General features: G+C 43.7%; 2 protein-coding genes across 2 annotated transcripts in view; both read right to left on the reverse strand.

Moving 5' to 3' along the window:
- The window catches only part of cadm4 (cell adhesion molecule 4), a 194,681-nt gene extending 180,999 nt beyond the window's left edge, over positions 1–13,682 (reverse strand). The window contains exon 1 of the mRNA XM_074682959.1: positions 13,300–13,682. Within this exon, the coding sequence (XP_074539060.1) occupies positions 13,300–13,372 (73 nt within the window). The 5' untranslated portion in view covers positions 13,373–13,682. The remainder of the gene's footprint in view (positions 1–13,299) is intronic.
- Positions 13,683–17,704: 4,022 nt separating this feature from the next.
- On the reverse strand, positions 17,705–27,755 carry LOC141800279 (cell surface glycoprotein MUC18). The gene is made up of 7 exons (XM_074682708.1): positions 27,598–27,755; positions 26,688–26,809; positions 25,989–26,187; positions 24,359–24,504; positions 21,883–22,027; positions 19,462–19,606; positions 17,705–18,433 (listed from the first exon to the last, which is right to left on the reverse strand). Exons 1-7 carry the CDS (start codon positions 27,647–27,649, stop codon positions 18,346–18,348), a joined length of 897 nt encoding a protein of 298 aa, XP_074538809.1. The 5' UTR covers positions 27,650–27,755; the 3' UTR covers positions 17,705–18,345.
- Between the last annotated feature and the right edge of the window lie 196 nt (positions 27,756–27,951).

Below are 27,951 nucleotides of genomic sequence, written 5' to 3' on the forward strand. Positions count from 1 at the left end.
AGGGTGTTTGTTATATCAGCCTCACACATAAACCCACACACACACACTAACACACAAAGGGGAGAGGACAGCAGATGCATCCCGGGCAAATGATGCATTATTTGGTGTGATTGTTCTGTTGGTCCTCTAGCGTGGGTGGGTGACAAAATCCTGTAGCAATGCTGCAGTGCCAGTGACGGTCAAGTGTGTTTGTGTGTATCCAACTCTCTATGTGTGTGTATGCTGAGGCCTGAAATGAAAGTTGGCTGTTATTATCCCCCACTGCCTTCCTCTCTCCATCCATCCCTCCCCTGTCCCCTCAGCAGCACCTTCGTGTAAGTTGGTTGCAGCAGCATCATTTTTTTTTTTCTGGAGGGTCAGATGGCAGGGTTTTGCTCCTTTACACCCCACTTTATCCCTCCCTCCTCGTCTTTCCGCTCTAACCATCCACCTCCCGTGTCCACATTCCGGCACTTCACAACTGGATGAGCAAAGGGGCAGCGGCTACCTACCTGCCCGGCTCTGTGATTGACTGCGGCGCTGCTGAGCGAGCCTCACTGTATCTGTGCCGTGTTTATTGCTTCTTTCACCTTCGCCGTAATTGAGTCCCTTCCCCATGCGAAATATGCACCGTCAGACGGGCTGTTGAGTGCGTGTGTAAGGAATCTGTCAGGGTTGTGTTTGTGTGTGTGTGTGTGTGTGTGTGTGTGTGTGTGTGTGTGTGTGCGTGTGGGCCCTGAGAGTTGACTGACAGGCGACATAACTCAATTCAGCAATTCTGAGGGAGCCTGATGGCTGTTTTTTCCCCAATGTGTGTGTGCAGAAATCTGTGTGTGGCTATCTGACAGACAACTGCATCTAAGAGGAAGTATATATTTGGGCTTCTATATAGCTCTGGAGGAAGTCTAAGGATGAAAACCTGCATATCTCTGAAAGCAAGGTGTGTTTAGGTGTGTGTGTGTGTGTGTGTGTGTGTGTGTGTGTGTGTGTGTGTGTGTGTGTGTGTGTGTGTGTGTGTGTGTGTGTGTGTGTGTGTGTGCGTGTGTGTGTGTGTGTGTGTGTGTGTGTGTGCGTGTAGACTTGGAAAATGTGGCCAAGATATTTAAAAGTATATATTTCTACATAACTACAGGCATAGTTTAGGCTCAGGCTCAGGATGAGCAAGTCAGAAGTGTGTTTGGCATGACAAAAACGCCAGGACAACGATGCATGTGTGTGCGCCTGCCCTGCATGTGTGAGGGGAATACTACTCAGCCTCTCTCACACACACACACACACACACACACACACACACACACACACACACACACACACACCTTCACAGTGACAACTGTAATGCGGTCGAAATGCCTAGAACAGGCCAAGAAGGAAAGGTGAATGGTGATATATGACGGATAAGTGAGATAAAGTGCCATGTACGTTAAGAAAGAAGGATGGTAAAAGTGAAAGAGGAATGAGGGAGGGGTGATGAATGTGTGTGTTTGTGTGTGTGTGAGCGATGGCACGGGAGATTGAAAGGAAGGAGATGAGGGAATTAAATATGAAAGGGCTAAACTCTGCTCCCTGAAAATAATGGAGGGAGGAGGAAGTATGCACTGGCTGCAGGTGGAATAGAAAGTAAAAGAGGAGAAGAGTGGATGGAGGGACTGATAGGGTTAGTTCAAAACAGTCATGGGAGCAAGAGGAGGAGATGAATGGAGATGGTTGGGGGGGACTGCAAGGTCTCTGAAGTGCATGAACAGGGTGAAAATAAGCCTCCGCCTTCAGAATATTGCAGAGCAGCATATAAGTAAAATGCATAGTTCAGCAAGCCCAGAGCAAGAGAGATGGGGAGAGAAGGTACATCTGGAGGTAGACTAAAAGAATAAAAGAAAAACAGATTATTGTGTGAAAAGAAAGTTAAAAGAAAAGGAAGAAAGTCTAACTTGTTTTAAGAAACACAGAAGAGTGAGAGGAGGGAGAAAACAAGAGTAATACCTGAAATAAATGGATGAAGTCTGTGCAAATGGAAAGAGAAAGTGTACAAAAAGACAGACAGAAGGAAAAGATCATTTTGTCTATGCAAATGAGAGGACAGCAGAAGCTCAGGTGTTCTAAGCTGGCCACCTGGGCCCTGTCAATCCTCCCTCTCTCCTTTTTTCTCTCCTCCAACTGTCTACATTTTTTTTTGCACCTGGCCCTGGTTCCCTGATAGCCTGCGGTGGCAGCATAAAAGGTAGATAGGAAGAAGAGGCGGGGACATGGTGGAGAGCAGCAGGGAAGCTTGTGGAGACTGTAAGCCAAAAGATCCATCAGCGAGCGATCCTGGCATTGAGCACTCCCCCACCTTGCTCCAAAATCTGTCTCTCCAAGCAGCACATTCTCCTACTTACAGGAGACTCTCAGTCACAGTTGGAGCAGATTCACGCAGACACATGCACCTGCTGCACATGCATGTGCATCGGCACTGGCATTTAAGTGGCAACAGGGTTAGATGTAGAACGACAGGTTCACAGGGAGGGGTGTAGCAGGGATGGAAAAAGCTTTTGAGTGATCATGGTGAGGACAGACAAAGACACAAAAACACCACTGAGGCCCTTGAACAGGTTTCACAATGCGAGAGAATCAGGAGAAAGGGATCAGAGAGGAGGGGAGGGGTGGGGGGAGAAAAGAACAAGGCCTAAAAGAAAAGCCAGGAAAGGAGAACAAGTGTAGTGATCAAGAAGAGAACAGGTTTTGTCTGAGAACAAAAAGCAGAAATAGTGTGCAGGATATATGACAAAAAAAATCAGCGTCTATGTGTTTTTATGAATATTCCTCCATACTTGAAACACAATAACCAGGTGTGTTCTCTGTACACACTTTCTTCACAAAGACTCATGAAAAGCAGGCCAGACGGGGAAGGTGGCATTTAAAAAGCAGAGCGCATCAGGACACAACACGCTGCGGTAAATAAGTTTGGAAAGGTCTCTACAGTCTCCAGAGTGCAGCGAAGTGTTTGTATTCCTTCACATGCAAATTTGTGTTTCTTTGCAGGTGTGTTTGTGCCAAATTGCATGTCTGCTTTGCCTCAGACTTATGCACACCTCTGTAACACGGCCAGACATTTTTGCACCAGTCATCATTCGGGATCAAGCTGCTCCTTAATTACCTATGGGGTATGTTTGTTTTTAATTTTTCCCCTAAGCCCATAAATCGCCTTCCCCTCAGCACATTTCAAATCCATCTCTACAGTAAATAAGCATCAGTAATAATTGCTTATGCAAGGAGTGCTGTGACAAAACTAGATGTGACCCTCCCTCACTTTCTGTGCTACCACAATTACTTAGAGCAACTTGCTTTAAAAGCTTAGTTATACCTTCATCAGTAGGTGTTAATAATGTCATTACGGTGGTGTTGTGAAACCTCAAATCTAATTAAGATTCAACGTTTTTGGTTTGTGTATTAGTGTCATTGTGTTCAATTTCTCAGTGGTAAATGATATGTTGTGCCAACGTCTGATTTATAACAGTGAGAACAGGCAGATAAGGTAGTTTTCACAATAAAATTCATAGGGATGAATTTATTCAAGGTTATGATACAAAAATGATGAGAACGCTGAAATAATTGTGTGTGATCTCAGTAACAAAATGTTATTCAAGTATTCATGCACTGTGTGCTACGTAGTTTGAGGCAGAGAGCTGTTTTCTTATGGAGTGAAAATTTCTCTTCAAATGTTGATACTGTTCTGTCAGCTAGTTAACTTTTAAAAGTCAAATGCAAAATGTCTAATTATGCTTTATATTTATATATATACCCCGACAATAAAGGAGAAGGATAGACCTGATAACGACACAGTCTCCTCCGCTATCTTAGTTGATCAATTCATGACGTTGGGAAATTAACTCCTGGTCAATTCTGCACAATCGCGCCTACTTCCGCCAGCCTTCATCTCTGCTGGCAGACTTAATTTCCTGTCTTACGGAGCACACATCAGAAGGTTTTGGCTTTATAGTGACTTGACATTATCATGGATAAATGCAATGAAGTTCACACTCATGCAATGCAAAACTCAGAGTGACATTTTTTGATACATTAGATAAACCCTCACATATTGTTCATGTCTTGTGCTTTCACACTACACCAAATCCTGATTGACAGAATTATGGAAATCAAAAAAAAGCCTGTCTGACATTATCTGTGTTTACAGAGAGGATATTATGTTTGACATGATTTACAGCTTAAAAACAATCCCAATTTTGTAACACAGTTGCTTTAGAAAACCCTTAATTCAGCCTCTGTCTCTGAAACCCTGTATTCTTTTTAGCTGTTGTCTTTTTAAGACTCCGCATTCCACAAACCTCCTTCCCTGTGATTGGCCATTCCATTGGAGGCCTGTTGAGGGCAAAGCTATGGGCAGGTTTTGGCATTTGAGGCCTATCCCTCCAAAGTTTCCTGAACCATTAAGGAGATCCTTATGCTATAACCTTGTCATTTAAGCAAGTCTCATAAAGTTCCTGTGCTACTTTTAGAACAGCATGTTTTGACCCATTTACAGATCCAGTGGTTTTTAGCACATGTGAATATTCAGGGGTTTGAAATGTGCACGCATTTAGTGTAAACATCCAGCTCTATATCCATGTTTAAAACATGGCACCCGTCTTTATTGTATCTAAGACCTGGAAGAGGGCTTACTTGGGGTTACACAGCAGTTTTCCAAGACAGTTGTTTTAGCCATCAGTGAGGTGCTGAGAACAAACAGCTATGTTGTGGCTGATGTCCGAAATACCAAAAGAAACTTGGTACCATTTTCTGGTGCTTTTGTCTTTGGGGAAAAAAACAACCACTTCTTTTTGCAAACACAAGAATGCTCACATGCAACCATGCACAAGGAGGTTTGTCTTTGACATCATCCTTATTAGGTGACAGAGTTTAACATCAGGTTCAAGCCTGAAATACACTGGAGACGTCTGCAGTGCGACTCCATTACGCTGCGTCTTAACTGCGTTTGTCAACTCACACCGGCTGTGTGGTCAGTCCAAAAAGCTGCATGACAGCTGGACAGCTAGAGTCGCGAGACCGAGGAGTTCCCACGCATCCCTCATAAGTCTCTCTTCATTCATGTTAGGCTGTAAAACCTCAAACCTGTTGACTCTTGGTCCGCTCATTATGTATGTTCATTGTCCTAGTCAAACTAAATACGAACTGATTTTGACACGGTTTGTTTTATTTTGAAAGTCACTAGGTGACCATTTGCTGTAATGGAACGCAGACGCACTGCAGACGCATCCGGTGTATTTAAGCTATCAGGCTGAGACCTGCGAATTTCACGAAATGAGCTGGCCAGAGAGGCTGGAAACACCTCAAGGAACTACGCAAACATTTGTGTATCTCTCATTATGAAATCCTGGATTTAGTATGGCCATCCAGCATTGAGCAGCACATTATAAATATCTACTCAGATAAAAATCAGTGTAAAAGTCAATAAAAGAACACATTTTTTTCTACTATACCTATTTTTGGAATACCTAGTGACTATAAAAGAAATGTGTTACAGGAGTAGAATCATGCACTGGGCCATTCTGAACCTCACTGGGAGTTCAGTGACTGAGACTTTGGACAGGATTGCTGTGATAAAGTGGAGTACAGATGGCAGCCATCTTGGCCCTTGGGGAAGCGAGAAATAATCAAGAATAAAAGCACGTCCCCCCACAGCTTTCTTTTATTAGTTTCTCTAGCAATAGAGTTTGTAACTGTATATGCAGTCAAGAGGCGACAGTTTCATGCTGGGAGTTCTCTTTGCTGGCTTTCCACTCTGAAGGATCTATATCGCAGACAAAAACTACTTGCAGTCCATGGCTACAGAGTCCACAAAGGCTAAAAATGTCTCTCATACCAACCCCAGAACCCCACTGGCCTCAGCAAGCTGCTCCACCGCTCAGTTTAACAGGACGGCTCAGCGGGTGGCTGTTGCTATGAACCACCACTTCTTCGCAACTGTGTCCAAAGCCCAAGGCCTGTGTCAGGCTCTTTCAGTGTCACAGACAGTACAGCTGCTCCAGTGGCCAGAATCTAGAGACCTCTGTAGTCTATGATAACATTGTTCTGGCGACAGATGGACACGGAGATGGGGACTCGTCTGCAGACACGAGTGGAAGCACTGCTGCAATCTGCCAGTTCACTTTCTGAGAGGTGATGGGAGAGGGTGTGTACCTGCTAACGGCCATGAGGTGAATCAGCAGCCATGCACTTGAACGTCCCTTCAGCCACCCAGGAGAAAATGAATCCTGGGGGAGAATCAGCTAGAGCTTTCCTCAAGGTCGCTTGGCGCTCGGACCCTTTTTAAGTGGCCTTGCCAACTGTAACAATCTCTGCAGAAACAATCGCAGCACCAATCCAATTTGGGCGACCATTCTCTTCTTTTCTCTTCCCTTCAGTGCGAACGACTGCAGAGCCTCACTTTTGTATAGCCCTGCTGAAAGCAGAGCATGAATTGATGACCTTATGAATCTCAAAAGAGCCCAGCAAATCATAGCGGTAAATCTCAGGCCCTGCACATTAAGCATGACTGCAGGCTTATTCCCTTCATTTTTCCCCTTTCTTCCCCTTGTCCATCTCTTCCTCCCTCACTCTTCCCTTCCTACAAGCGCTTGGGGGTCTTTGGAGAGCGAACCAACGTTTCGAGGATTGTTTTCATGTGCTGCTAATTAATTGCCTATAATTAATGGTTGTTGACGGTCTGCTAATGAAGTGGATCAAAGCTCACTACTCCTGATGTTGAGGCTCTTGTCTTGGGCCTGAAAAGGAGATAAAGAGCAGAAGGAAGCAAAAGAGAAGTGTGGCAGAGAGAGTGCGTTGGGGAAGTAGCCTGAAAGCCGCAGTGGATTTTGTTTTTTTTAGTGGCTGTGTCAACAGTCCATTGGCATACGACCAAAAAGAAACGAGGCAATCTGAGTTTGATCTATTGGCAGCTGCTTTTATCACTTGTCTTTCATTGAGAGATAGCATCTGGTTTTCAAAGTGCATACAGTAAGCCAGAATGTGTGGTTTTCTGATACATTTGCCAAGATAATCCATGATAATCCTTTGTTTACTGCATCCTTTTTAAAGCCAACTTCCCCTTTTTTCTCCAAACTTGAAATGCTCCTTCAAAACATTCATTAGTATGACTTAACAGCATCTGATAACAACTGTTTACAAGGTTTCTGAAATCCCTGCGTGTGCCACGACCACTTTATCTATGCCAGACGTGTCAGAGCTCAAATGAATTCACCACTCGTGGGGAGAGACATTTTAAGAGTTTTCTAAGATAGAAAACTCATCTGAGACCTCTTCAAGCATTGTTGTGTCCGCCTTCTGAAAATCTCCATCTGATTTCCCAGCAGATAGCGCACTGCTTTGACTGGCAATTTTCAGCATCTGACAATCTCATCAAAGCGAACCTATTAATGGCGATGATACGAAGAAGGATTCTAAATGGCAGACAGATGAATAGCCCAGCGCGTGTGTGGGTGTTTAAATTCTCGGAGGCGAGGCAGCATCTCTGGAAGTGGGAGGACTGGCCGTGAGCTGCTGGGAAACAATTTCAATACTTGTTTGCTTGTATCTGACAGAGTGTGTGTAGGAGCGGGAGGTACAGCATGCGCAAGTGTGTGTGTGTGAGTATGTGTGTGCACACTGTGACCTCATCGATCATGACACCTTGTCTCTCTCTGGTGTGGTCACCTACACAGTGCTTGCCCTCTCTCCGTCTTTATGTGTATCACCATCCGTCTCCCTGTCTCCTCCTTCCTCTTTTTTTCTCCTCCTCCTTCTCCTCAGCCTCCTTCTCTCCTCACACCAGCACCCTGTATTTTCCTGCATTGGTCCCACCTTCTTAATCTCACCCTTTCTTGCGTCCTTACTTCCTTTTTGGGCTTCTAAATCTGTCATTTGGCACAGTAGGGGGTTGCAATCTCTCTCCTTTCCTTGTCTCCTGTTTTTTTTTTTTACAACCTCCTATTTCAGAGCTGAAATCCTGCAATCATTCACTTGTTTGTTGGACTCCTCTCTGCCTGACTTTCTCCTCTGCTCCGTTCCTCCCTGCTTCACTGGTCTGTGACGCATGCCCGTGGCGCTTTGCCTCCCCCTCCTTGCTCCGTTCCTTCACTCCTTTATACACTGTGCAGCCAGCCATCTCTACCTCCTTCTCCCCTCTCTTTCCTTCTCTCTTACTGACCCCATCAGTCCCTCGTGCCCTGGCTAAGCCTGGTCACTCTTCATCAGCCAGCCTCCACTGGACACTCAGACCTCCCAAGGGTAAATGGAAATGGGGTCTTGTTGGAGACCTCCGTGCCCGGCGTTGACAGTTTTCACCTGGGTGTAAGTCCTTAGCTGATCCTCCTTACCCCTGGATGAGCACCTCATTACCTGCCATCCTCTCGCTCCTTTTATCTCTGAATCAAGTCATCCAGATAGCATGTGTATTAGCCTCTTGCACCGGCAAAGAACACAGCTTCCAGCTCTTCAATTTTAGGCACTTGCCCTTTTCAGTTCAATCAGCTTCTCTCACCCAATCACGCCTAGTGAGGGCTCCGTCACCGCGCCTGAGTGGGGATAATCACCGTGGTTACCGGCGTTACCGGAGGCCGCTGTCTGGCCAAGTTAGCGCAGCGCCCTACGGGAGCTGTGGAGACAGGTGTCACAGCGGCAAAGAAGGGGGGGCTGTTAAACAAGCCCAGGGCCGAGCAGGAGGTATAAACGTTTACTCTCAGTCATGGTAACTGTGTCACCCATAGCGAGGAATGCTCACCCCATGCCGCTGCTGTATTTCCAGATGCAGAATCCCCCGTGTCTTTCCCTCCATCTCCGCTCCCAGGCTGTGATTCAACTTTGACTGGCTCTGAACATAAGTTCACCTTGTCAGGAGAATACATAGCAACTGCCTTTTGTGTATTACCAAGAAGCACTGCAGAGGAGAACTGCTGTTTACTGATTTCCCACGCCAAAGACAAACATACAGCGAGAGGGGTCAGTGGCGGGAGGAAAAGCTGCTGGCTCAGGGGACACCAGGTCATAGTATGTAAAAGCTGCACCCTCAAGGGGCGTTTTTCTTTAGCACAGAGCCAATCAGACCGAGTTAAAAGAGCTGGATTGATTGGCAGGCTTCGAACGCCAACAAATGGGGGCGACGTCCTTGGCATGGGAGGCAGCATTAAAAAACTTTCACTGCAAAGTTGGGGAAACGCCAGTTGTTCTGGGAGAGCGACACGTAAGGACGACATAGATCACCATTATGATAATCACAAGCGGCAGCATCAGGGGAATAGTAATGGGAAGGAGATGAGGTGGCAGCTATAAAAAGTGTTTCTGCATTAGCGCTGGTCTGATTAGATTGACAGAAAGTTTCACTAATGGACAATTAAACAAATGGTCAAATGAGATATAAGGCTTCAATTACCAATTGGTGTCTGTGTGTGTCCCTTAGAATCACGTATGCGTTTGATTTGTACCAAACTTGCTTTATGCAAGATGAAATTAAGGATATGCAAAAGCCAAATCTAATGATGTGTCCTTGCAGTGGAAACAAGAGGACTTGTCAGGATTGATTTCTTTATATTCAAGCTGATGTAGAAATAAATTCCTCTCTGGACCTGGTCTGGAAAGGCTGGAGGGGGTTATGGAGATGCAATCATTGTGGGAAACAAAAGCAGCTCAAAACAAGGAGTTATGGATCGCATTGAAGACCGGGAGGCAGATTGGAAGATAATTACTGTAAAATACATCACCTGCACTAAACGGTGAGACTGGGAACATCTTCTGCTTCTGAGTAATGGACCCATAAAAGCCCAGGGGAAAATAAAATCCAGCCCGCACTAAGCTCCGTAACTCTTTCAGTCATCACTTTGCGGAAAAGCGACACAGTCCAATTTGTTTATGGAGCTTATGCCGAGGCGGTTGCTCAGCTGAGATAGTAGGCCACCCTGTCAGGACCCTTTAAGACTGCATCAGTTGATCAAACAGGGCCCAGCACGACAGCAGTAGGCAGTGCATTTATAAAAAAAAGACTCATTTCAACTCCTCTTGTGCTGACGGGCATGCCAGTGCTGTCTGCCAAGTTCAGGTTGTCCAATTATTTAGACCTACAAAAGACAAGGAATCACAAAAAATAGAACATTAACACTGGGATGTGATTGTGCACTGGGCTCTGTTTTATGACGAGAACCAGCAGATGGCAGGGCAGAGTGCACGGTAAGGAGGTCTCGCTCTTTTTAATTAAACTGTCGACAAGTTTATTTTATTTTGGGAGCGAGTTATCCTGTAAGGTTCGGATCAAAGGATAAACCTTTGCTTGCGGGGAAGACTTTCTCGACACATTAGAGAACAAAGAAAGACGCTGAAATAGCAAACGCAGCGCAAAGTGGAAGAAAGTAAAAAGGCAATCTTAACTCTGGCATGATGCAAAGTGTGTCTGACAAGCATCAAAAACTGCAATTGGGCTCAGACAAACTCATGCATTAGCAATCCAATCCCTAAGTTCAAAAGAAAGTCTAATGTACTACACAGGACACAGACACAAGGTGTGTGTGAGTGTGTGCATGTGTCCATATTTTACTTTCTGTGTGTGCAGCATTTCCCTTGATGTTTGTGTTTACACGCCAGGCCTCCCTCCTGTGAGTCACAGCGACATTGATTTATGCATGGCCCCTGTCTGTGTGTGTGTGTGTGTGTCTTTGTGTGCGTGTGTGTGTGTGTATACCAGCCATAATTGGTATTCAAATCTCCTCCCACAAGTGCGTCCAACTGCTGCCGTTTTTCAACCGCCAGAGCCCGAGCCAAGGTCCAAACAGCGTGATGGGGAACAAGCTCAAACGGATGGCTCTCATTGCACACATTGGAATAAACAAATGGAGGTGATTTAATGCACACAGCGATAAGGCAGGTGGTAATGGAGGCATAGGAGGAGGAAAGGGGGGAGGGGGTGGAGGCATGGGAAGTGATGGAGGTGTGCGAGGTAGCGATTAAGCTCGGCAAAAAGGTGGAGGTGGAGTTGACTGCATTTGTAACTGTATGTGGAGTGTAAGTTTGGCCCACAGCTGCTCTGGATCAGCCACCCCCACATAAGCCGTGCACTCAGCACATAAACACACACTGCTGATTTGGTGTGTGAGTGATTGTGAGTGAGTGTGTGTGTGTGTGTGTGTGTGTGTGTGTGTGTGTGTGTGTGTGTGTGTGTGTGCGTGTGAGTGTGTGTCCCTCAGGCTTGCCCGTCAGACACACTGTGAAGTCTTTCTGCCTTTCTTCTCCCACTCTTCTCTCGCTTCTTTTTTTGCCTTTCTTGCTTTCTCTGTCTTTCTATTCCTCTGTCTCTTTTCTTCCATCTTTTAAAGGAGGACTAAGTCTCCCGGCCTTGCCGTCTTCACAGCATCCTGTCAATCCATACGTCCACTCACTTTGTCAATCCATCCAATCAATGTGTCCATCTCTATCCTGGCATCATAACAACCCCCATTCACCATCCCCCATCCCCCTCCTCCTTCTCCTTCTCTTGTTTCCTTTCTTCTGAATTTGTTTAGCCATTTTTCTCTATGGACCGTGCTGATCTCTTATCAGAAACACATTTCTCAATTCTTGCACAGTGTCTGCACATGTGCAGTATACTCACAAACACCCCATCTTTTCACATCCTTCTCTACCTTCTTACTTCATCCACCCCCTGCCTGTGACACCCCTCCGCCTCCCCGACCCCCTGTCTCTCCCGGCCCCTGTCAGTGGCTAGATTAATGACAGTGATCAGTGAGCAGCCCCCAGCAGAGGTTTGCCCGCAGCTGAGGCAAAACCCGGCACTGTAAGCAGCACACAAACACAAAGACACACAGAGACGTATCGCAAATTTACATGCAACACATAAGCAGATTCATAAACGTGCATCCAGACACACGCACAGAAACCTCTTACACAGTACTCTAGTTAGACTGATGCAAACGCCTACACGCTTATGCATATAAATCAAGCCTCCACTCTTCCAGCAGCAGACATACAAACAGATACACACGAATACACTCAAGGGAGAAAATCAATACACAGGCCATGGTAAGGATAGCGTTGGTGCAGCAAGGAGAAATGACTATGGAGAGATGTGGATGTCCCCATGTGAAAGAGACATCATCACAGCATAGCACAGCAGGGCACAGGTCTGACTGTGACAATATCTGACCTCGCACTTAACCCTTTCCCTGCCTCGGGAAAAGGTAAACAAAGGCCTATAAAAGGACAACATCCACTAGGCAAAAACCAGTGAAAACAACATCTGTGTGCACTTCCTGGTCATTCTCCCTGCTGGTACAAATCCTTCACTAAGGTGGAATTTAATGAAGTTTGTTATGAGCGTGTTTTATCACAGGTCCAAGCAGATGGATCAGAATACCACAAGGCTCAAGATGCTTGGAGTCAATATTGAGCTCAATCCAATTACTTATTCCTGCAGCAGATGCACTTGTTATTAAGGTAGTGACCATAAAATATACTGTGCCCATATGGGATCATAGCAGGACTATCCCAAGCTGGGATGTACCAGTAGGGGAGATTAATAGCGACAAAGGCAGTGCAGGTGCCAGTAAAAGGCTTTGTAATAGATTGTTAGATGTTATTGTATCTGATAAGGTGAGGTCTCAAAGGTCCTTTCAGTCCCTCGCACTGTAGCAGAATAGAAAATCAGTGACACACACCACAGCTGGGTCTGCTGCCGCTCTGTGTATCACACGTCTGGTCCACTGCGGGCATTTGTTATGAGCTCTCATGTGGCTGTCAGAATATTCACGCGGAGTCGCTCTCTGCATGCATGGCTGTGTGTGCGCACAGGCTCCTGGGACTCACACAGTAGCTATGATACCATTAATCCAAATCAGAGTCTGTCCACAGAGGACAATCAAAGTGGTGTGACGCAAGAGGGTCAACAGAGCATAGGATCATTTCAGGGAAATTTCTGCGTAAGTAAAAAGTGAGAAACCTAAGCCTTTCACTTTCATCTTGAGGTGATTCTGGGGTCTTTCCTGCTTGACAGTTACGAGAAGTGGCCAATACAATGCCACACACTCACGTAGCAAAGCGGATGTAGCCAAGACAAGCGAAAATGGCTTTGATTTTAATTACCCAGTGGTGAATGCTAACAGTGGTCCGCAGCATGATTGTAAACTGGCGTTTTCTGCACGTGCTTTTGTCCCGCGTAGGGCTCCTGTTCCACCTTTCTCTATTTGACAGCTCACACAAGACTCCAAGCATACACCAGCCTCTTCTTAGGACTTAGACAAACTTGCACACACCGAGGCAAGCTTCACACTCTTCTAATTCACATCACACACAAACACTTTCTTGCTGCCTTACCGGTGCGCACCAAGCAGGCGACTGTGATGATGGCGAGAGGGACGCAGTAGTTCCACACGGTCGCGAGAGCCATCTCTGTCGCTGATATTCCGCCACTGATCTTGCTCCTCAGTATTCCTCTTCCTTGGAGAAATCAGAGTGACATGAACCCGCAGGTTCACTCTCCGACTGCGCCTTCAGCGTCTGTGTAGTTATGTCAGGCTGTGTGTGTGTGTGTGTGTGAGTGCGCGCGTGCGTCGGTCAACGAGTGTGTATTTGATCAGCGCTCAGTGCGTAAAAGCTGGTCTTTACATAGTATTACTTCCTCTCACGCACACCTACTTTCCCTCCCTGGGAATGCGTGAAAATGATGGCTTGGCCGGTTTTTCTTGGTGACTTTACATTGTAAATATATTTTAAAAAAGCTTCCCAATGGGGCGGGTCTGTGTGTGCTTCTGACCAATGGCAGAGAGCAGGAGCAGGTGGAGGGGTGTGTGGATGCGAAAGGGGGGCTGGGCTTTGAGAAGAAAAAGGCTTCACAAGAGGAGAACAGGAGAGGGAGGAACGGCTGCACCTTCCTATTAATTGGAGTCAATTCGCGCAAAACATGATGGATAACCAGCATTAATTTCTAAACGCAAGTTACCTATTTACTCTATATTCAGCAGCCGGACCTGAAGGAAGTGTGGCACAATGATTAAGATCACAAACTGAAACAGACGTGTATTATACGTAAAGCGAGAAATCTTGCAGTTGTTTGATTCTGAAGTTACTTGGAAATTGCATGATTCATATGCTTCATCTAAATGCTGGGGATCACTTGGACTCACTTTTCGCCCACTTGAAGACCGATATTGGGCAATAACCTTTTTACTCTGAAAGCCTCCCTCCTTTTTTTTTATTATTATTATTTCAGACCCATTGACACACCAGAACATGTGCAGTCGTCTCTGGGTTTTGGGGATAAGGGAACTTATGTCACTGAAGTGGCCCCATTATCTCCAAAATATGCATATAGGACTCATCAAGGAGAGCAGAGAGAAAAACCAGAATGTATTCTATTAAATCGCCGTTCACAATGATGGTAATGGCCTGGAACAAAAACTTGTGCACTGGACGAGCCAGTGTCTCTGCTCATCTGTAGTCAGGGCCTATTAGGTCTTGCTAAAGGGGCTCTTTAACTTTACCCTCATGCTGTGGACACAGTTTGCCCATAATTGTGTTTTCCAGTCAGAGAGCGCTGCTCCATTATGAAAATTGTTTCTCTTTCCACATCTCTTTTTTACCCTCCCCTAATCTAGTACTATAGGCTTGAAGTACCCAGGGCTTGAAGGCATCTTTTTGTAACTGTGTCTTTGGCTCCCCCCTCAGGTAGCTTTAGGGATAGCAAGTCATGGGTTTCAAATCTAGTTTGGCTTCTCTCTCATCTGTCACAAATCCCCTGGACAGTTTGGCCAGTTTGGCTCAAACATTTAGAAAAGTTCAAACAGGCAGTAAAGCATCAAAGCAGTCTAATAACATTAATATTAATATTTCTGCCCTTGACTTAAAGTCCTTCCAGAAAGTTCTCTTTGAACTCATATCTGACCTCGACTTGAGGATCTGTGAGCAATCATAAATTCTCAGCTTCGGGCTCCCTCTGCTCTGTGATTTCATTTCCCCAACATAACTTTTTAACCTTGTTGTTTTGGCGAGGAAAGTATCTACCCCACTCCATCCCCAATTCCAATCCCATCCCATTTTTCCCTGTCAGCCCCTCTGCGAGTGTTTGTTCCCCTTGGTTGGCAGGGAGTCGATGGCAGCAGCTTCCCTGCACCAGATGGGGCATTGTCAGGAAGTAATGAGGGGAAAACACCTGCTTCTCCAACGAACTCCACTCCTTCATTTTCAGCCATTTGACACAACATATGCAGGAAGCACATACGAAACCAAGTGACCATGACGAGAACAGCAGCGGGCGATGGCAAACAGTCACAAATGCCTGGTGTTTTGGTGCGTTATTCAATGAGGTGTCATGTTTAGCACAGCTCCTTTCAAAAGCAGGGTGGTCTATTTAGGGTTACCAGGACAGTTTCTTACCGGACTAACTGGTGACATGAGGAAGGAGTCACCAAAGTTAAATGTCACAGATCTGATTCCTTGTCCCATTAGGATCTAGCCTCAACCTCCAGATGTAAGAAACGAGGCCAATGCTGAAGTGCCAAAATCTGCAGCCTCTCTTGCAGCCGCCTGAGACTGACTCCCATTAGCCCCCACATTTAAATACCTAAGTTCAGAGCAGAATTCACCATGCTCACAGCCTTGTATAAAAAGATCTTTGGCTCTTAAGCCAGTTCCTCTAGTTACAGAAGAAAAGATAGCTTATTTGTTTTGAACAAGATCAATGTTTAAAGTTATTCATACTTAAAGACAAGGTTATTTTGAGCAAATGGATGCTGCAAGCTTAATGCTAGGTGTCACTCATTGATGCTGTTATTTAACATATCTAAGTGTTGTTGGAAAGTTATAGTTGACTGTTCATGTTACGCTGTCGAAGACTTCTGTGCTATATTGTTTTTCACAGTGAGTGAGAGCCTACCAACTTCATTGATATGTTATCAACAGTTGTATGTGCACTGTAGACCTAGCTTCTTGCTACTTAACATATCTAGCTTGTCATAGATTGATTTTTCTTATGCTTAATGTGTTTAAGGCCAGTACATTTTAGTCAAGTTTTGTTGCTGCCCAAAGTATGTTGGAGATACATTTTCAGCTATTTTTTGTTCATTAATTGAATTATATGTTTATTTATCAATTGAAGGTAGCTGATCCACATGATTCACAAACCATGAGCCGTGAGTCCACAGGGTTCTACAAGCTTTTAGCGTCTTTCTAAGTCAAAATGAACAAAGAGCGGTCACCTGCCACCAAGTAGAATCTCACTCTTATAGTTAAAAAGCTAATGAGCAAGCAAACACCATTGGACTAGAAACTCTGAAACTTTGATCATGTTTGTGAACTTCTCATTTTTCTCCAGTACCCCAGCCTTTCATCCAAATGCTGTCACATCTAGCTTCAAGAAACCAACATGGTGACTGGAGGCTTCAAAAGGACAAATCAATATGTGAGGTCAGTAGCTACGTCCATTATTTATACAGTCTATTGTTAGGACCCTGTCTGCACCAGACAGAACTTTTCAGCTGTTTTGTATTCCCTGCACAGCGTCTACATCGCCTCGAGCTGATGTCCGGTGGTTTATCCATGAGCCACTATCAAGGTCAGGATGTCACTGTAAACCACACTTCTCCCCCTCCCGACCACAGCTTTGTACCTCAGGGACAGCTCCTCTATGAGAAAAACCTGAAACATAATCTTGTCTTTTCTGGCCAACCGGTTAAGGCCCCAGGACCAAATCCCACCAGAGAAGTCACAGCTATTCAGTCATGACCAGTTTAAAGGCCAAAACAAAGCAATGCTCACTGGTATTTCACATACCAGAGGGCATTTTAAATTTACAGCTTTTTTTTTTTTTCCCACAGACTGAAACAATTTTTTAAAAGTCTTTCTAGTTTGGTTGTATTCTCCTTCACTTCCAGAGCTTGACCTCAGACATAAAGTAAGCAGAAGTTTGTGGAGTTGGAGAAGAAATACACAGTCTGTAAAAAACTCAACAAAAAATGGCTGCAGCAGAAGCAACTGTACAGAGGGGGTTTGAATAATCAGTTTAATAACATTATCCTGGCTGTGCTCTGTGGCGCATGCACCCGTTAATGGAGTGTCATTGTTAAACTGCCGCTTCGCCCATTATTAACGACGGCCTACGGTCAACCACACACACGGATAATAAAACCACATAAAATCCAACATAACTTCAACAGACAAGCGTAATGAAATTCTCTGCATTACGAGCACGGTTATGGTAATAAGTGGTGGTTGCTGTGGCACGGCGTTCAGGGTTACAAGGCAACAGAGGAGAAAATTAAAAAGATGAAGATGTAGTCTATGATGAGTATTTTGGGGGGGATTGGGGTAAACTAGGTCTGCTTTATACTGGAACAGAGCTGGCAGAGTTTCACCCTGCCTACACTTTTAACGGATTGGTAAAGTTTCAAGGTTGCATGGCTGTGTGAGTTTGAGTTTTTCGTTCATATATGTGTTCGCAACCTGAACTGACTGAGAATGGGTTTAGTGCTTGGAGGCAGATGGGGAAAAACACTGTGCAGGCACAGTACTTTGAGTAAAGGTCATTGCCTCAGAGTGAGGTCTTACAGACTGAAGGGAAAGGTTGGTAAACAAGCTGATGCAAGCCTGAGATGGCATTGGATCGAGAAGATGTGCGGCCAAGCGAGCATGCATGTCAGTCTTTTACCACATTGTCAATACTTCCCAGCCTTTTTTGTATCTCTGAAATGCTGCAAAAATCAATGACGCACAGGAGGACAGTAAGACAGTTTTAAGAAAGCCTTTTAATATCAAATTCAAAGTACAGTTAGTTAAATATTGAAGTGCAAAGTGCTTGAGAGCTGTCACAGTAAAAAAAAAAGAGATAATCAACACCTTCACACAGACGCTTTGAGATGATACTTCTCATTAGAAAAAGGTTAAAACAAAAACAAACACTCAAAAAACATTAATTTTAATCACCCATCGTGCTTATTCATAATAAAAAGCGAACTAATTATATTTTTTGATTCAGAAAGGAGAAAACTGCGTGTGAAGTCCTTACATGATACCACATCATTATGCTAAGAAAACAGCCCATTTGCTGTGCTACTAAATGAATAGAGGGAAATTGGCCACCTTTTTGTTTTGTCCAAGACACAAAACACCCACAAGCAAAGCAGCGTCTGTTTCTCTGAAGCAATCATTTGCCCTTCAGGCTTTTTACACCCTGCTTGTTTCTGATTTAGATTTTCCACCCTCTAAAGCCTCAAAATATCCCTCTTTGATTTTTTTTTTTTACCTCCTAGTCTCCTTTTCCAATGTGACCACCCACACATTTTCTCCTCCCCCTTTTAGTACCCCCCCTTATGTCATCCCTCACTTTCAGGCCACCCACTCCATCTTCTTCTCCACCTGCCTGTGCAGCTACACCAGGGGTTGTTTGTCTCCAGAGATGGAGGGAAGGGACTCCACACTGGTTTTGTAGATGGGTTTCTTCTGAGAGCGGTCATCACTGCAAGAGAGGGGGAGAAGGAAAGATAGAGGAGCATGATTATCTGTATATCGACCTGGGCACTAGAAAACTATAAGCGAGGAAATTATGGAATAGACCTGAGCAATGGACCCACTCCTGGCTGATAATACGAACGTGCATTTTTCTCTTCTCTACTCTCCTTTTTCACACATGATTTTATACACTTTGCAGCACACAAAGAGCCACATGTGGGAGGATTGAACTTTTTCTTCTCCACCGCACAGACAATAATCATGTATGAAGCCAGCCGTTATGGAAAATATGCCTTTTGATTATTTTTTTCCCTTTCTGGTCTATATGGAAAAGAAGTTAATCGGCGAGTCTGCAAAGGGTCATGGCTCACATTAACATACTGTCAGCAACATGTTAAATAGGATTTCTACTAATGCTCTTATCATTGCTGCTGCCTTTTTTGCTCACCATACCATTGCTGCATTAATGCTGTGCCATTAACTGAAGCTTTCACACAAAGAAAGTATGAGGGACACAAGGGAGAGGAAGGAGCATGAAAAAGATCAAGGATGAGGGTCAAGTAGGTCAGACCTATAGAGATATACATTAGTATTCTGTTCAAAAACACCCCTTAACAGATAAAAGCATACAAGTGCTACTCTGCACATGAGCGAAATGGCTTTCTGCATGAACATTCACCATATAAACCACACATACACACACAATGTGAAGTGTGCAGAAGAGTGCACAGCTAAATTTTCACACTGTAGCTGAAATGGCCTTGGTTCTATCACATGAGACAGAATGAAATATTGCAGCAATAACCATATCCGTTACATAAAGTCAAACTGCAGTTAACTGAGTTAAAGGAAATAGGAAGGTGAGTGTGGGTAAAGCACCATGAAGAAATCAAACAATCACACAGGCTCACACACATCCAGAAGCAGCTTATACGTCAGATTCTGTATATGATTCAATACGAAAATCACACATGGGGAGAAAATTGACCTGCTGTTGTGAAATATTGCAGACACAAACAATCATTTGGGTCTTACATTGGTCCCTTGCTGGACTTGACCTGCTTGGCTCTGCGGCACAGGAACACACTCATGGAGAGGATGAGCACGAGGAGAGACACAGCGGCTGCTGAGGTCATCAACACGAGCCGACCATTACTGGATGCATACCAGGGGGCATCCTCTGTGGGATGGATCAGTCAGACATGAAGGGAAACATGCATCATACAGACTCTGAGATCAGCAAAACTCTGAGCTCTCTGCCTGCAGGCAAACCTTCGATAGACAACATCCTGTTTGTTTGTGCAAGAAAAGAGTGTGAGTCCGTCTGGAGCTTAGAGAGGTCTGCTGCTGGACACAGCACGAATCTTTTGAGAACTTTCCCTTTTGCTATTTTGGAAACTGCCTGGTTATCTCATTACCGAAGGCATTTTTTCTTTTTGGAGTCAGAAGTAAACACCTTCAGAAATAAAGCTAAGAGGATTCTTTAGGCAGCAAAAATCACCTGTTTGTTTATATATTCAGTCATTCCATATGTAAAGAGGATTTCTTAGCAGCTTGAATCTCACAGGTTTAAACTAAAACTGTTTGCTGAAGGTTTGTTCTCTTATTGTTTTTCAAAACTTCAAAGCAGCAGCAGTAACATGCAACATTTGCTCACCATACCTTCAAGCATGAGCAAACATTATCCCAGCATCTAGAAATTATTTGCTTTTTAATTAGTACATATGCTCCTGAGGAAATCCTGGAGACATTGTAGAGCGCGGTGACCAATGAGTCAATTGCAGCAGTAATAAGATAGCTCTACCATAATAAATAACGTGCATTGGCTTAATTGCATTTTTAGAGCTTGCACAATTTCAATGATTGAAATCACAAGGCTTATGAATCTGACCGCTTGAGAGGACGGTGTTTTAAAACAGCGGTGCATTCACACAGTGCAGTCATCTCACAGGTCACTGATAAAGATGATGAAGACAGATGAAGTGCTGTAAATTGGATTAGCTATAATGATGTAATGAAATTAGTCGTCCACTTGAATACAGTCTTCACGTTTCAGGAGGAATAAGACAGTTTGTCAGTCACCAAAAATGATGGTCACTGCAACTAAACAAAGCTTGCAATAAAAATATATGCATATAAATAAATAACTGCTGCCCATCACTTACTATATATATCATGTATCATGGCTCATCTTTTAATTACAAAGGAGTCCCTTGGGGATACAAAAACTTATAAAAGTTTAATACTGTAATTCCAGTCTATCAACAAACATCATCCTGTTCAAATTTTTGTTTTGCAAAATCAGAAAAAAAAAATTCCCCATAGGGGATCAATAAAAAATATCCTATTCTATTCTATTCTATTATATTATATTATATTATATTATATTTTATTCTATTCTATTCTATTCTATTCTTTGTGCTAAGTGAGCCAAATATCTCCCCACAGATGAACTTTACATGCAGAAATTGAAGAACGATGAGCTCAAATCTTAAACCCCTATATTTTGAGCCTGCAGACGGATGCTGCAGGTGGGAGGTGATGGAGCTGAGAGTTTCAGCAACTGTTCTAGTGCAGGTTGAAGGTGGTGTTGGCAAAGCAGAGGCAGACACTGAAAGTTTCCTGTCTGTGCAAACTTCCTAATTGGGAGTCTGTGAGGATGATACATTGCAAATGTGAAAATCATGCAGCTCAGGCGGCCTGAACTAGCTAGCAGGCATCACTCTACAAGTGCAATTTTGATTAAATATAAAAGCAGAGCATCCAATTTTGCAAATGTCTTCCTCTAATGCTGAACAAATATTTCTAACTTCCTTAAAGTCGGAGTGTCTGTGCTCTAGAGTGCACTTATGCTTGACTTGATATTTATAACAAAGGAGGAAAACTCTAAGGTCAGGTAAAAGCATTGCTTCTTTGATATCTGATAATTATCCTCTTACCCTTTAAAGTTGGTGCAGTTTTGTCATTGCCATTTATTCCTGCTATTTAAAATGTATCATGTCCTCTGGGATCATCCTACCTATTATCATTTGACATTTTACATTTGATTTCGCTCGCACCATTGTTGTCACCTTTGTGTGCGAGATATTTTCTTAAATGTCTCTCCTCTCTCATTATTTCTACATCAGTCTTTATACCACTGTCTTTGTCATTTCTTTTTGCAGATAAAGAAAAATCAGCCCTGGGCTGCTTTCAGAAGAAGGTGAGGAGTTTTGGCGACAGACTTAGGAACACTGTGTTCACATTGATGCACCATAACACCTGACCTCTTTGGCCACACTTGAGTTTCTGAAGAGGAAGTTTCACATAACATTTACTGGTTTTGCTTAGGGGATGATTACAGTGGAGAGTCTCAGAAGTGACAAATAATTGCCACTTTCAGAGGAAGAATGAAGAATTACTGCTTTACACTCATTAAACAAGTCATTTCCAGGTAGATCTATAGCTTCCTCTTACCAGGCAGCACAGTGATGCTGATGGTGCGGCTCTTGCTGAGTGAGTCCACGGACGGATGCTCGGCCATGCAGGTGTACTGTCCCCCATCCATCGCGCTCACCTTCTTCAGCGTCAGCTTGGAGGAGGGGAGGATCCAGTCATCGCCCTTGAAGGGACAAATGGAGACAAACAAACATAAAAATGCACTTAATTTAAAATTAGGGTTTAGTGACACCTGAGAAAGTGAGCAAACTTTGACATTAACTTTTTTTTTCATGTGGTGTTCTTCTACTTGGATGCTCACGCTATTGCTACTGGTGTTTGAACATAATGAACAAGTATTAGATATGGTTAAGGTGTAGTTTGGCCAAGACGAACCAATGGACAAATTTGCACAATTAAATTTAAATTAACATCCACTGCCTCTCCCCCTCTGAATGTACTAATCAATCAGTACAGAAGAGCACAGGAGAGTGAGCTGACTGGGATGGAAAGTAAAAGAGTATTTTATCGTCCATACTGTTTACAGCCTAAAACTATCGACAAACCCCTACAATTCAAAATTGTGCTGAGCTGAGACTACAGGAGGGATGGAGAATAAATGATGCGAGAAGAAAAAAGTAGAGAAACAGAGCTGAAACAGACAGACTGTAGGATATGATTAGTGTAAAAGACAAGACAAAGAAAATAGAGAGTGTTATTTTGGCTGATAACCGAAGAAGGACAGAGGGACATATAAGAAAGTTAAAATGAACGAAACAGGGGGAAAAATGAAGACTTTCGATAGCAGTGGGACACAAACAGAAAGACAAAAATATCTGCTTGTTTGCAGTCCTCAGAGAACAGTCCCTAAAGTCCCAAATGAAGTGTATTTACCTGAGCAGTAATCCCAAACGAATGAACACACATCGGCACAAGTCAATAACCCAGAGAACACCATCATCCGAAAAGAATGACGCCGCAACAACACACTGTTAACACAACACGTAATGAGATGGCAAGGGAGCACGATGAATTGTTGACACAAAAATAGCAGCACTATTACGAGATAGAGCCCGACATGGGAGGAAACAAATAATAGGCCAAACACAAGGATTGGAAAACAAATGAACGTGAAGGACAGGGTAACAAAAAAGAGAAAAAAAAAGACATTACACCATGCAAATGATTTGGCTCCTGGGAGCTGCAGCTCCTGCCAAGAAAGTCCATTTCAATTTGAATGGATCTGAATTAAGAGGATTTCCCATAAAGGCCAGGTCTGGCCAAAGCAGCATTTTGTATGCAAATCCACTGGCACCCAATGCAGTGGCCCGTTTCTGCCTCTGTCCTGCTGTCATTACCCAGGGGCCAATGTGCCCGCGGCGGCTGTCTGTCAAAGTGGGACGTTCTGATGCCACTTTCTGCCACATATCTATTCCTGTCATACATACAGTGGGCTCACACTCACAGGTAGACAATCATTCCATCCCATCTCATCATCTCCTTGAATGTCTCATTTCATTTTTTCCAATCGTTTTGTGACTTATGCAAATCGAGCATAAACAGATCGACAGTTTGATGGTTCCATCTCCATGTGGTGATGGCTCTGTCACTCAGCCTGGCGTTCATAACAGTCCTTTATCGCAGGGACAGTGCTCTATATTTGACAAATTATGACAAAAATCTATAAGCTCTATATGATCATGCAGAGGACAAACAGTATTAACAGTGTAAAATTTCCTCTGAATTGGATTTGAATTTGTAAGCCAATTCATAGCCCGGATTAGCAGCGACCCTTTCGCAAGCACATTAACCCTGAGACCACTTATCAGGAAGAATAACAAAAGAGCAAACTTTGCAATTACACCAGCCTGTTCCCAAGATATCTTCATAGTCACATACTTTAGCTTCATTACACCTGCTACTGATGGTGGCAGAACACTCGCAGCATGTAATACCCTTTTCTCACCACAAGGGTACACTATATCTCCCTTCTTCTTCCTCTTCTTCTACTACATGCCTCTTGGCACTATTGCGTTTTACATTGAGACGTCTTAATTTCCCCCGGGCGAATGATCTCAGCTCAGCGACGAGCTTAGCTGAATAATTCAATACTGGTTAACCAAACACTGAATAAATCATTAAAAATCTATCCGCATAATTGTTTTCAGGTTGACTGTCTCTTGTCTAAACCTCATTAAACTATTAATCCTTTGTAAGTGGGTGAGCTGCAATCCCCTGGTGAGCGGTGGGCCTTGGCCAACTGGTCACTTACATACAGAGCACTTCTTCAGAAGCAGGGATGAAAAGATGACGGGTGAGGGAAAAAGTGGTTTAGGAAAGTCAGAAGCAAAGGACAAAAAATTAAGAGAATGCTTGAACAAAGTAGTGACCTGGAGAGACTTGAGAAAGACATAAAAAACTAAGGAGGTCACATGAAAGAAGCAGAGAGGATGACAAGTTTCCAGAACATAATGAGGACACTGCCACCGTGTGCACATTCCCAAGGCTTTCTCACATCTTTATTCCAGAAGTACTTTGGCTCCTCGGACGAGCTGGCAGAGCACTGCACCACCACGTCATCTCCGAGTCGCACCTTCAGCTCCTCTGGCATCCCCAAGTAGCTGCTGAAGCCTTCCCTGGACAGTGAAAGCTCCCCCATGTCTTGAAAAAAAAAAAAAGAAAAACAGCAGGAAATATGAAGCATGATGTCGCATTAATGAAGTTGGAAATTAATGTACAGTGACACAACCTCTTGGAGAGTTCTGGGTGACTGAACATATGTTTGCAGCAGCAGCAGCTGGTAAACATCCAGACCTTTGAGTACATTTGAGTGTATAAGGCTTGGTGTAATGCCTCCCAGTGGTACAGACTGTACCGAGCGATCAATAATAATGATAATAGGCTTCATCTTATCGGAGTCTTTAGAGAGGCAGTGTTGTGAATAATGGCTCATTTTCTCTTCCATCTCAATAGATGGCCCACGTCCATCCAGCTCCTCCTGGCTCCTCTCTCCCTCTCTGTCTCCTTCAGTCCTTTAGTCCATTCTAATCTCTGCCACTTATTGATTCCCCCCATGAGGCTGAGGAGCCTATCAAACAGCATCGCGGTCGATTTGATGGCCACTGAGAAGATAGAGGACACTGATAATCTAACTTGCTACGCCACGGATGCTGTTTCATTCAACTGTGTATCCTGCAATGATAGTTCCAAGCCCGAGCCGCACCAGGATGAAGCGTCTTTGTTTGGTCGAGGAAAAAAATGAAATAACTGTAGTCAAGCTATCACAGCTATCACAGTGTGCGCACAGAATTGGTACTTTTTGCACTTGTTTTGTTGTACAGCTGCACTGCACCGATATATCTTGTGGTATTAACTATTCATATGTTTTTCTCTCCCTCACTGTGAACAAAGCTGTGTCCACACAGAGTCTGAAAGATTGTCTTTACCTCCTGCTGGCTGGAAATAGGAGAGAAATTGCCAAGTTTTATGGTATCTCTGTTATGTCTCATAACCTCGACCAGTGGTCCTCAAACTGTGGGTTGTGGTCAACTCACTCAAGTGCAAGAGGTTTTATTTTTTACACAGAAGAAATAAACTTTTTGTTTTGAGCTAGGTTTGCTTTTAGAAATTGACACAGAAACATACATGGAAAATTTAGTTGCTTTGCATAGATAAGTGCCCCTTCAATTGTAGCTAAATGTTTATTTCAACCCAGAATATACAAGGAAGTTGTTCATCTTTGTCTCTAGTGTTGTTAATATTGTTTGATCAGAGGCAGCAGAATAATTTATAGATTTCAAAGCAAGCTGAGCCACTCTTAAATTTGCTGACCTACATTATTTTCCAACGTAAATTCAGAGGCATTTAAGCTTTCTTTTTTGTCAGTCACATTCTAATACTAATGTTATCATTGGAAAGTAAAACTCAGAGGCTGGATATCTTATTCCCAAGTCACATGTAAGCCTAGATAGTGTCATATCCTTGCAGAACTTTCTCCCGGCTCTGCAGGGCACAGACTGCATGAAAAATCTGAGATTTCTTTATTTGTCACAAAAAGGGAAACAGTGTCACAGAGCCATTGTTCCACAGACTTTCAGCAGACAGCTCTGACACAGCTCCCATCCCATATCAACCCAGAAACTCACAATGCACTTTGAAGGCCAGCGGCAGGGAGATTTTGTCTTGCACAGTCGCATTTTCGGCGTCAGAGACACAGCGGTAGAGCCCCTCGTAGTACCTTCCTGCATGGGGGATGGACAGGACAAGGCTGTCTGCAGTTTGCTCCACTTGCATTGAATAGTAGCACCAGGATCGCTCCCAGACAGTACGCCAGGACTGCATGTACTGAAAAGAGAAAGACAGGAAGAACAAAACAGAAAGAAAGAAGAAAGATAGTCATTGTAAATGAATGTAGGAATTTATACTTTCAGAACAATCTGGATGATTCAGTTACATGTGTTAGTTTCCATTGTGTGAACAACCCAGCAATGAGCTCTTTGGTGTGATATTTACATAGAGCAGCTGACTTCGCTATGTAAATATTGTCTCAGCCTTAAAATGTTATGACAAGTAACGAGAAACTTGTTTCCTTATGTGGAGTACAAGCTGATTGGAAAAGGGAAATTATAGCATGGTTTATCTTTTCCCAGCCATGATAACTCTCTTTTAAGTCCCTATGAATAATCACCATTCATATTTTAAGAACCCCAGAAGTTACAATCAGAATATATGAAACACTGCAGTGTCGCAAGAAAGCCCAAAATATCCCACCATGACATCCTAAGCTCCTATTCCTTTCACTTCCTCTCCTACCCAACTACCTGTTTGCTCCCATGGTGGCTCACCTTGGAGAAAACCTCAAAGTGGACCTGGCTGATGTTCTGTTCAGAGTCTGTGTACAGACACTCCAGCGTGATCCTCACTCCCTCCAGGACCGGCTCAGTCGGCCCTTTAATGAGCAAAGTGGCTACATGTGGACAGAGATTAGAGATGCAGGTTATTGATCACAGCATGAAAAGGCAGCAGGGTCCAGAAGTAAAAAGTGTGATGACCTGAACTGAGAGGATCAAGCTGCAGTTCTGGGCAAAACATTCAACACAACCTCTCCCTTTTCCTGACATTTGTTTCGGGCTTTCACTGGAAAACTGCCAATCTCACTCACAGTGACCACATGACCAAAACAGGTTCTTCCACATTACCCACAGTGTGATAACAGACACAGCTTGTTTGTTTGTTTGTTCCTGTCACCATCAGCAAGACACAATGACAAACACAAACATATACAATATTTTTTTCATGGTCAAAAGGTGGATTTTGTGTAAACATGTCTCTGCATACAGTTGGCATGATCAAATATTAAATTGTCCTCCTCAACAGTCCCTTGATAATTCACACATCATTTCCTGATTTAGACTGAATCTCGTGGGGAAACCCATCAGTGTGACGGACTCGAAAGTAAAACCTTTTCTCTGGAGGACAGAAAAACTCAGAGACAAACAGGAGAGCAGACAAATGTGCGCACACACACACACACATACACACACACACACACACACACACACACACACACACACACACACACACACACAAATACACACTCTCAAAACTCAGACTGCAACAGCATGAATACATTTTTGGAGAAAAAAAAGAGCAGAACCAGACTTGAATATTAAACCAATAGCTCATAACTGAGCAGCATTAAAATTAAATGTTTTGGAGACTGCATAAAAGCCCATAAAAATAATACATATTTACCATGGCTGCCATGAATCAGGGCGACCACCGCGACAAGGAGTATGACCTTCATGACTGTGAAGCTCTACAGTTTTAGGACAAAATGCTTCTTGGTCCCGTGAAGTTCCAAATGTGAAATGAAAGTTTGCTCGGTATTTATGTATAACGGCAGGTGGGCGTGGTTTCACCCGTGTTTTTCAGGAAGTGCGCACAAAGTAGTTCTAAAATACGAAAGCTCCAAACAATCCATAAAAACTGATACAACTGAAAATGAAATGCTTAACAAGCAGTATTACATGTCCAAAGTCTTATGACCCTTTTTGCTGATGAGCGTATCAAGTATGTGATGCGGTTTGTGCCAAGTGTAAATGAGAG

This window comes from Halichoeres trimaculatus, unplaced genomic scaffold (assembly GCF_033239565.1).
Source record: "Halichoeres trimaculatus isolate MK-OKI-2021-1 unplaced genomic scaffold, fHalTri1.1 fHalTri1_scaffold_12, whole genome shotgun sequence".
In the NCBI taxonomy this organism is placed as follows: domain Eukaryota; kingdom Metazoa; phylum Chordata; class Actinopteri; order Labriformes; family Labridae; genus Halichoeres; species Halichoeres trimaculatus.

What these genes read in the sequence shown, in the direction of transcription:
- LOC141800279 (XM_074682708.1), bottom strand. Translation starts at nt 27,649, where the DNA reads ATGAAGGTCATACTCCTTGTCGCGGTGGTCGCCCTGATTCATGGCAGC. An exon ending in CCTGATTCATGGCAGCCATG is followed by an intron (nt 26,810 to 27,597) that starts GTAAATATGTAT and finishes GTCCACATGTAG; the next exon opens with CCACTTTGCTCATTAAAGGG. An exon ending in AGTACTTCTGGAATAAAGAT is followed by an intron (nt 22,028 to 24,358) that starts GTGAGAAAGCCT and finishes TGTCCCTTCAAG; the next exon opens with GGCGATGACTGGATCCTCCC.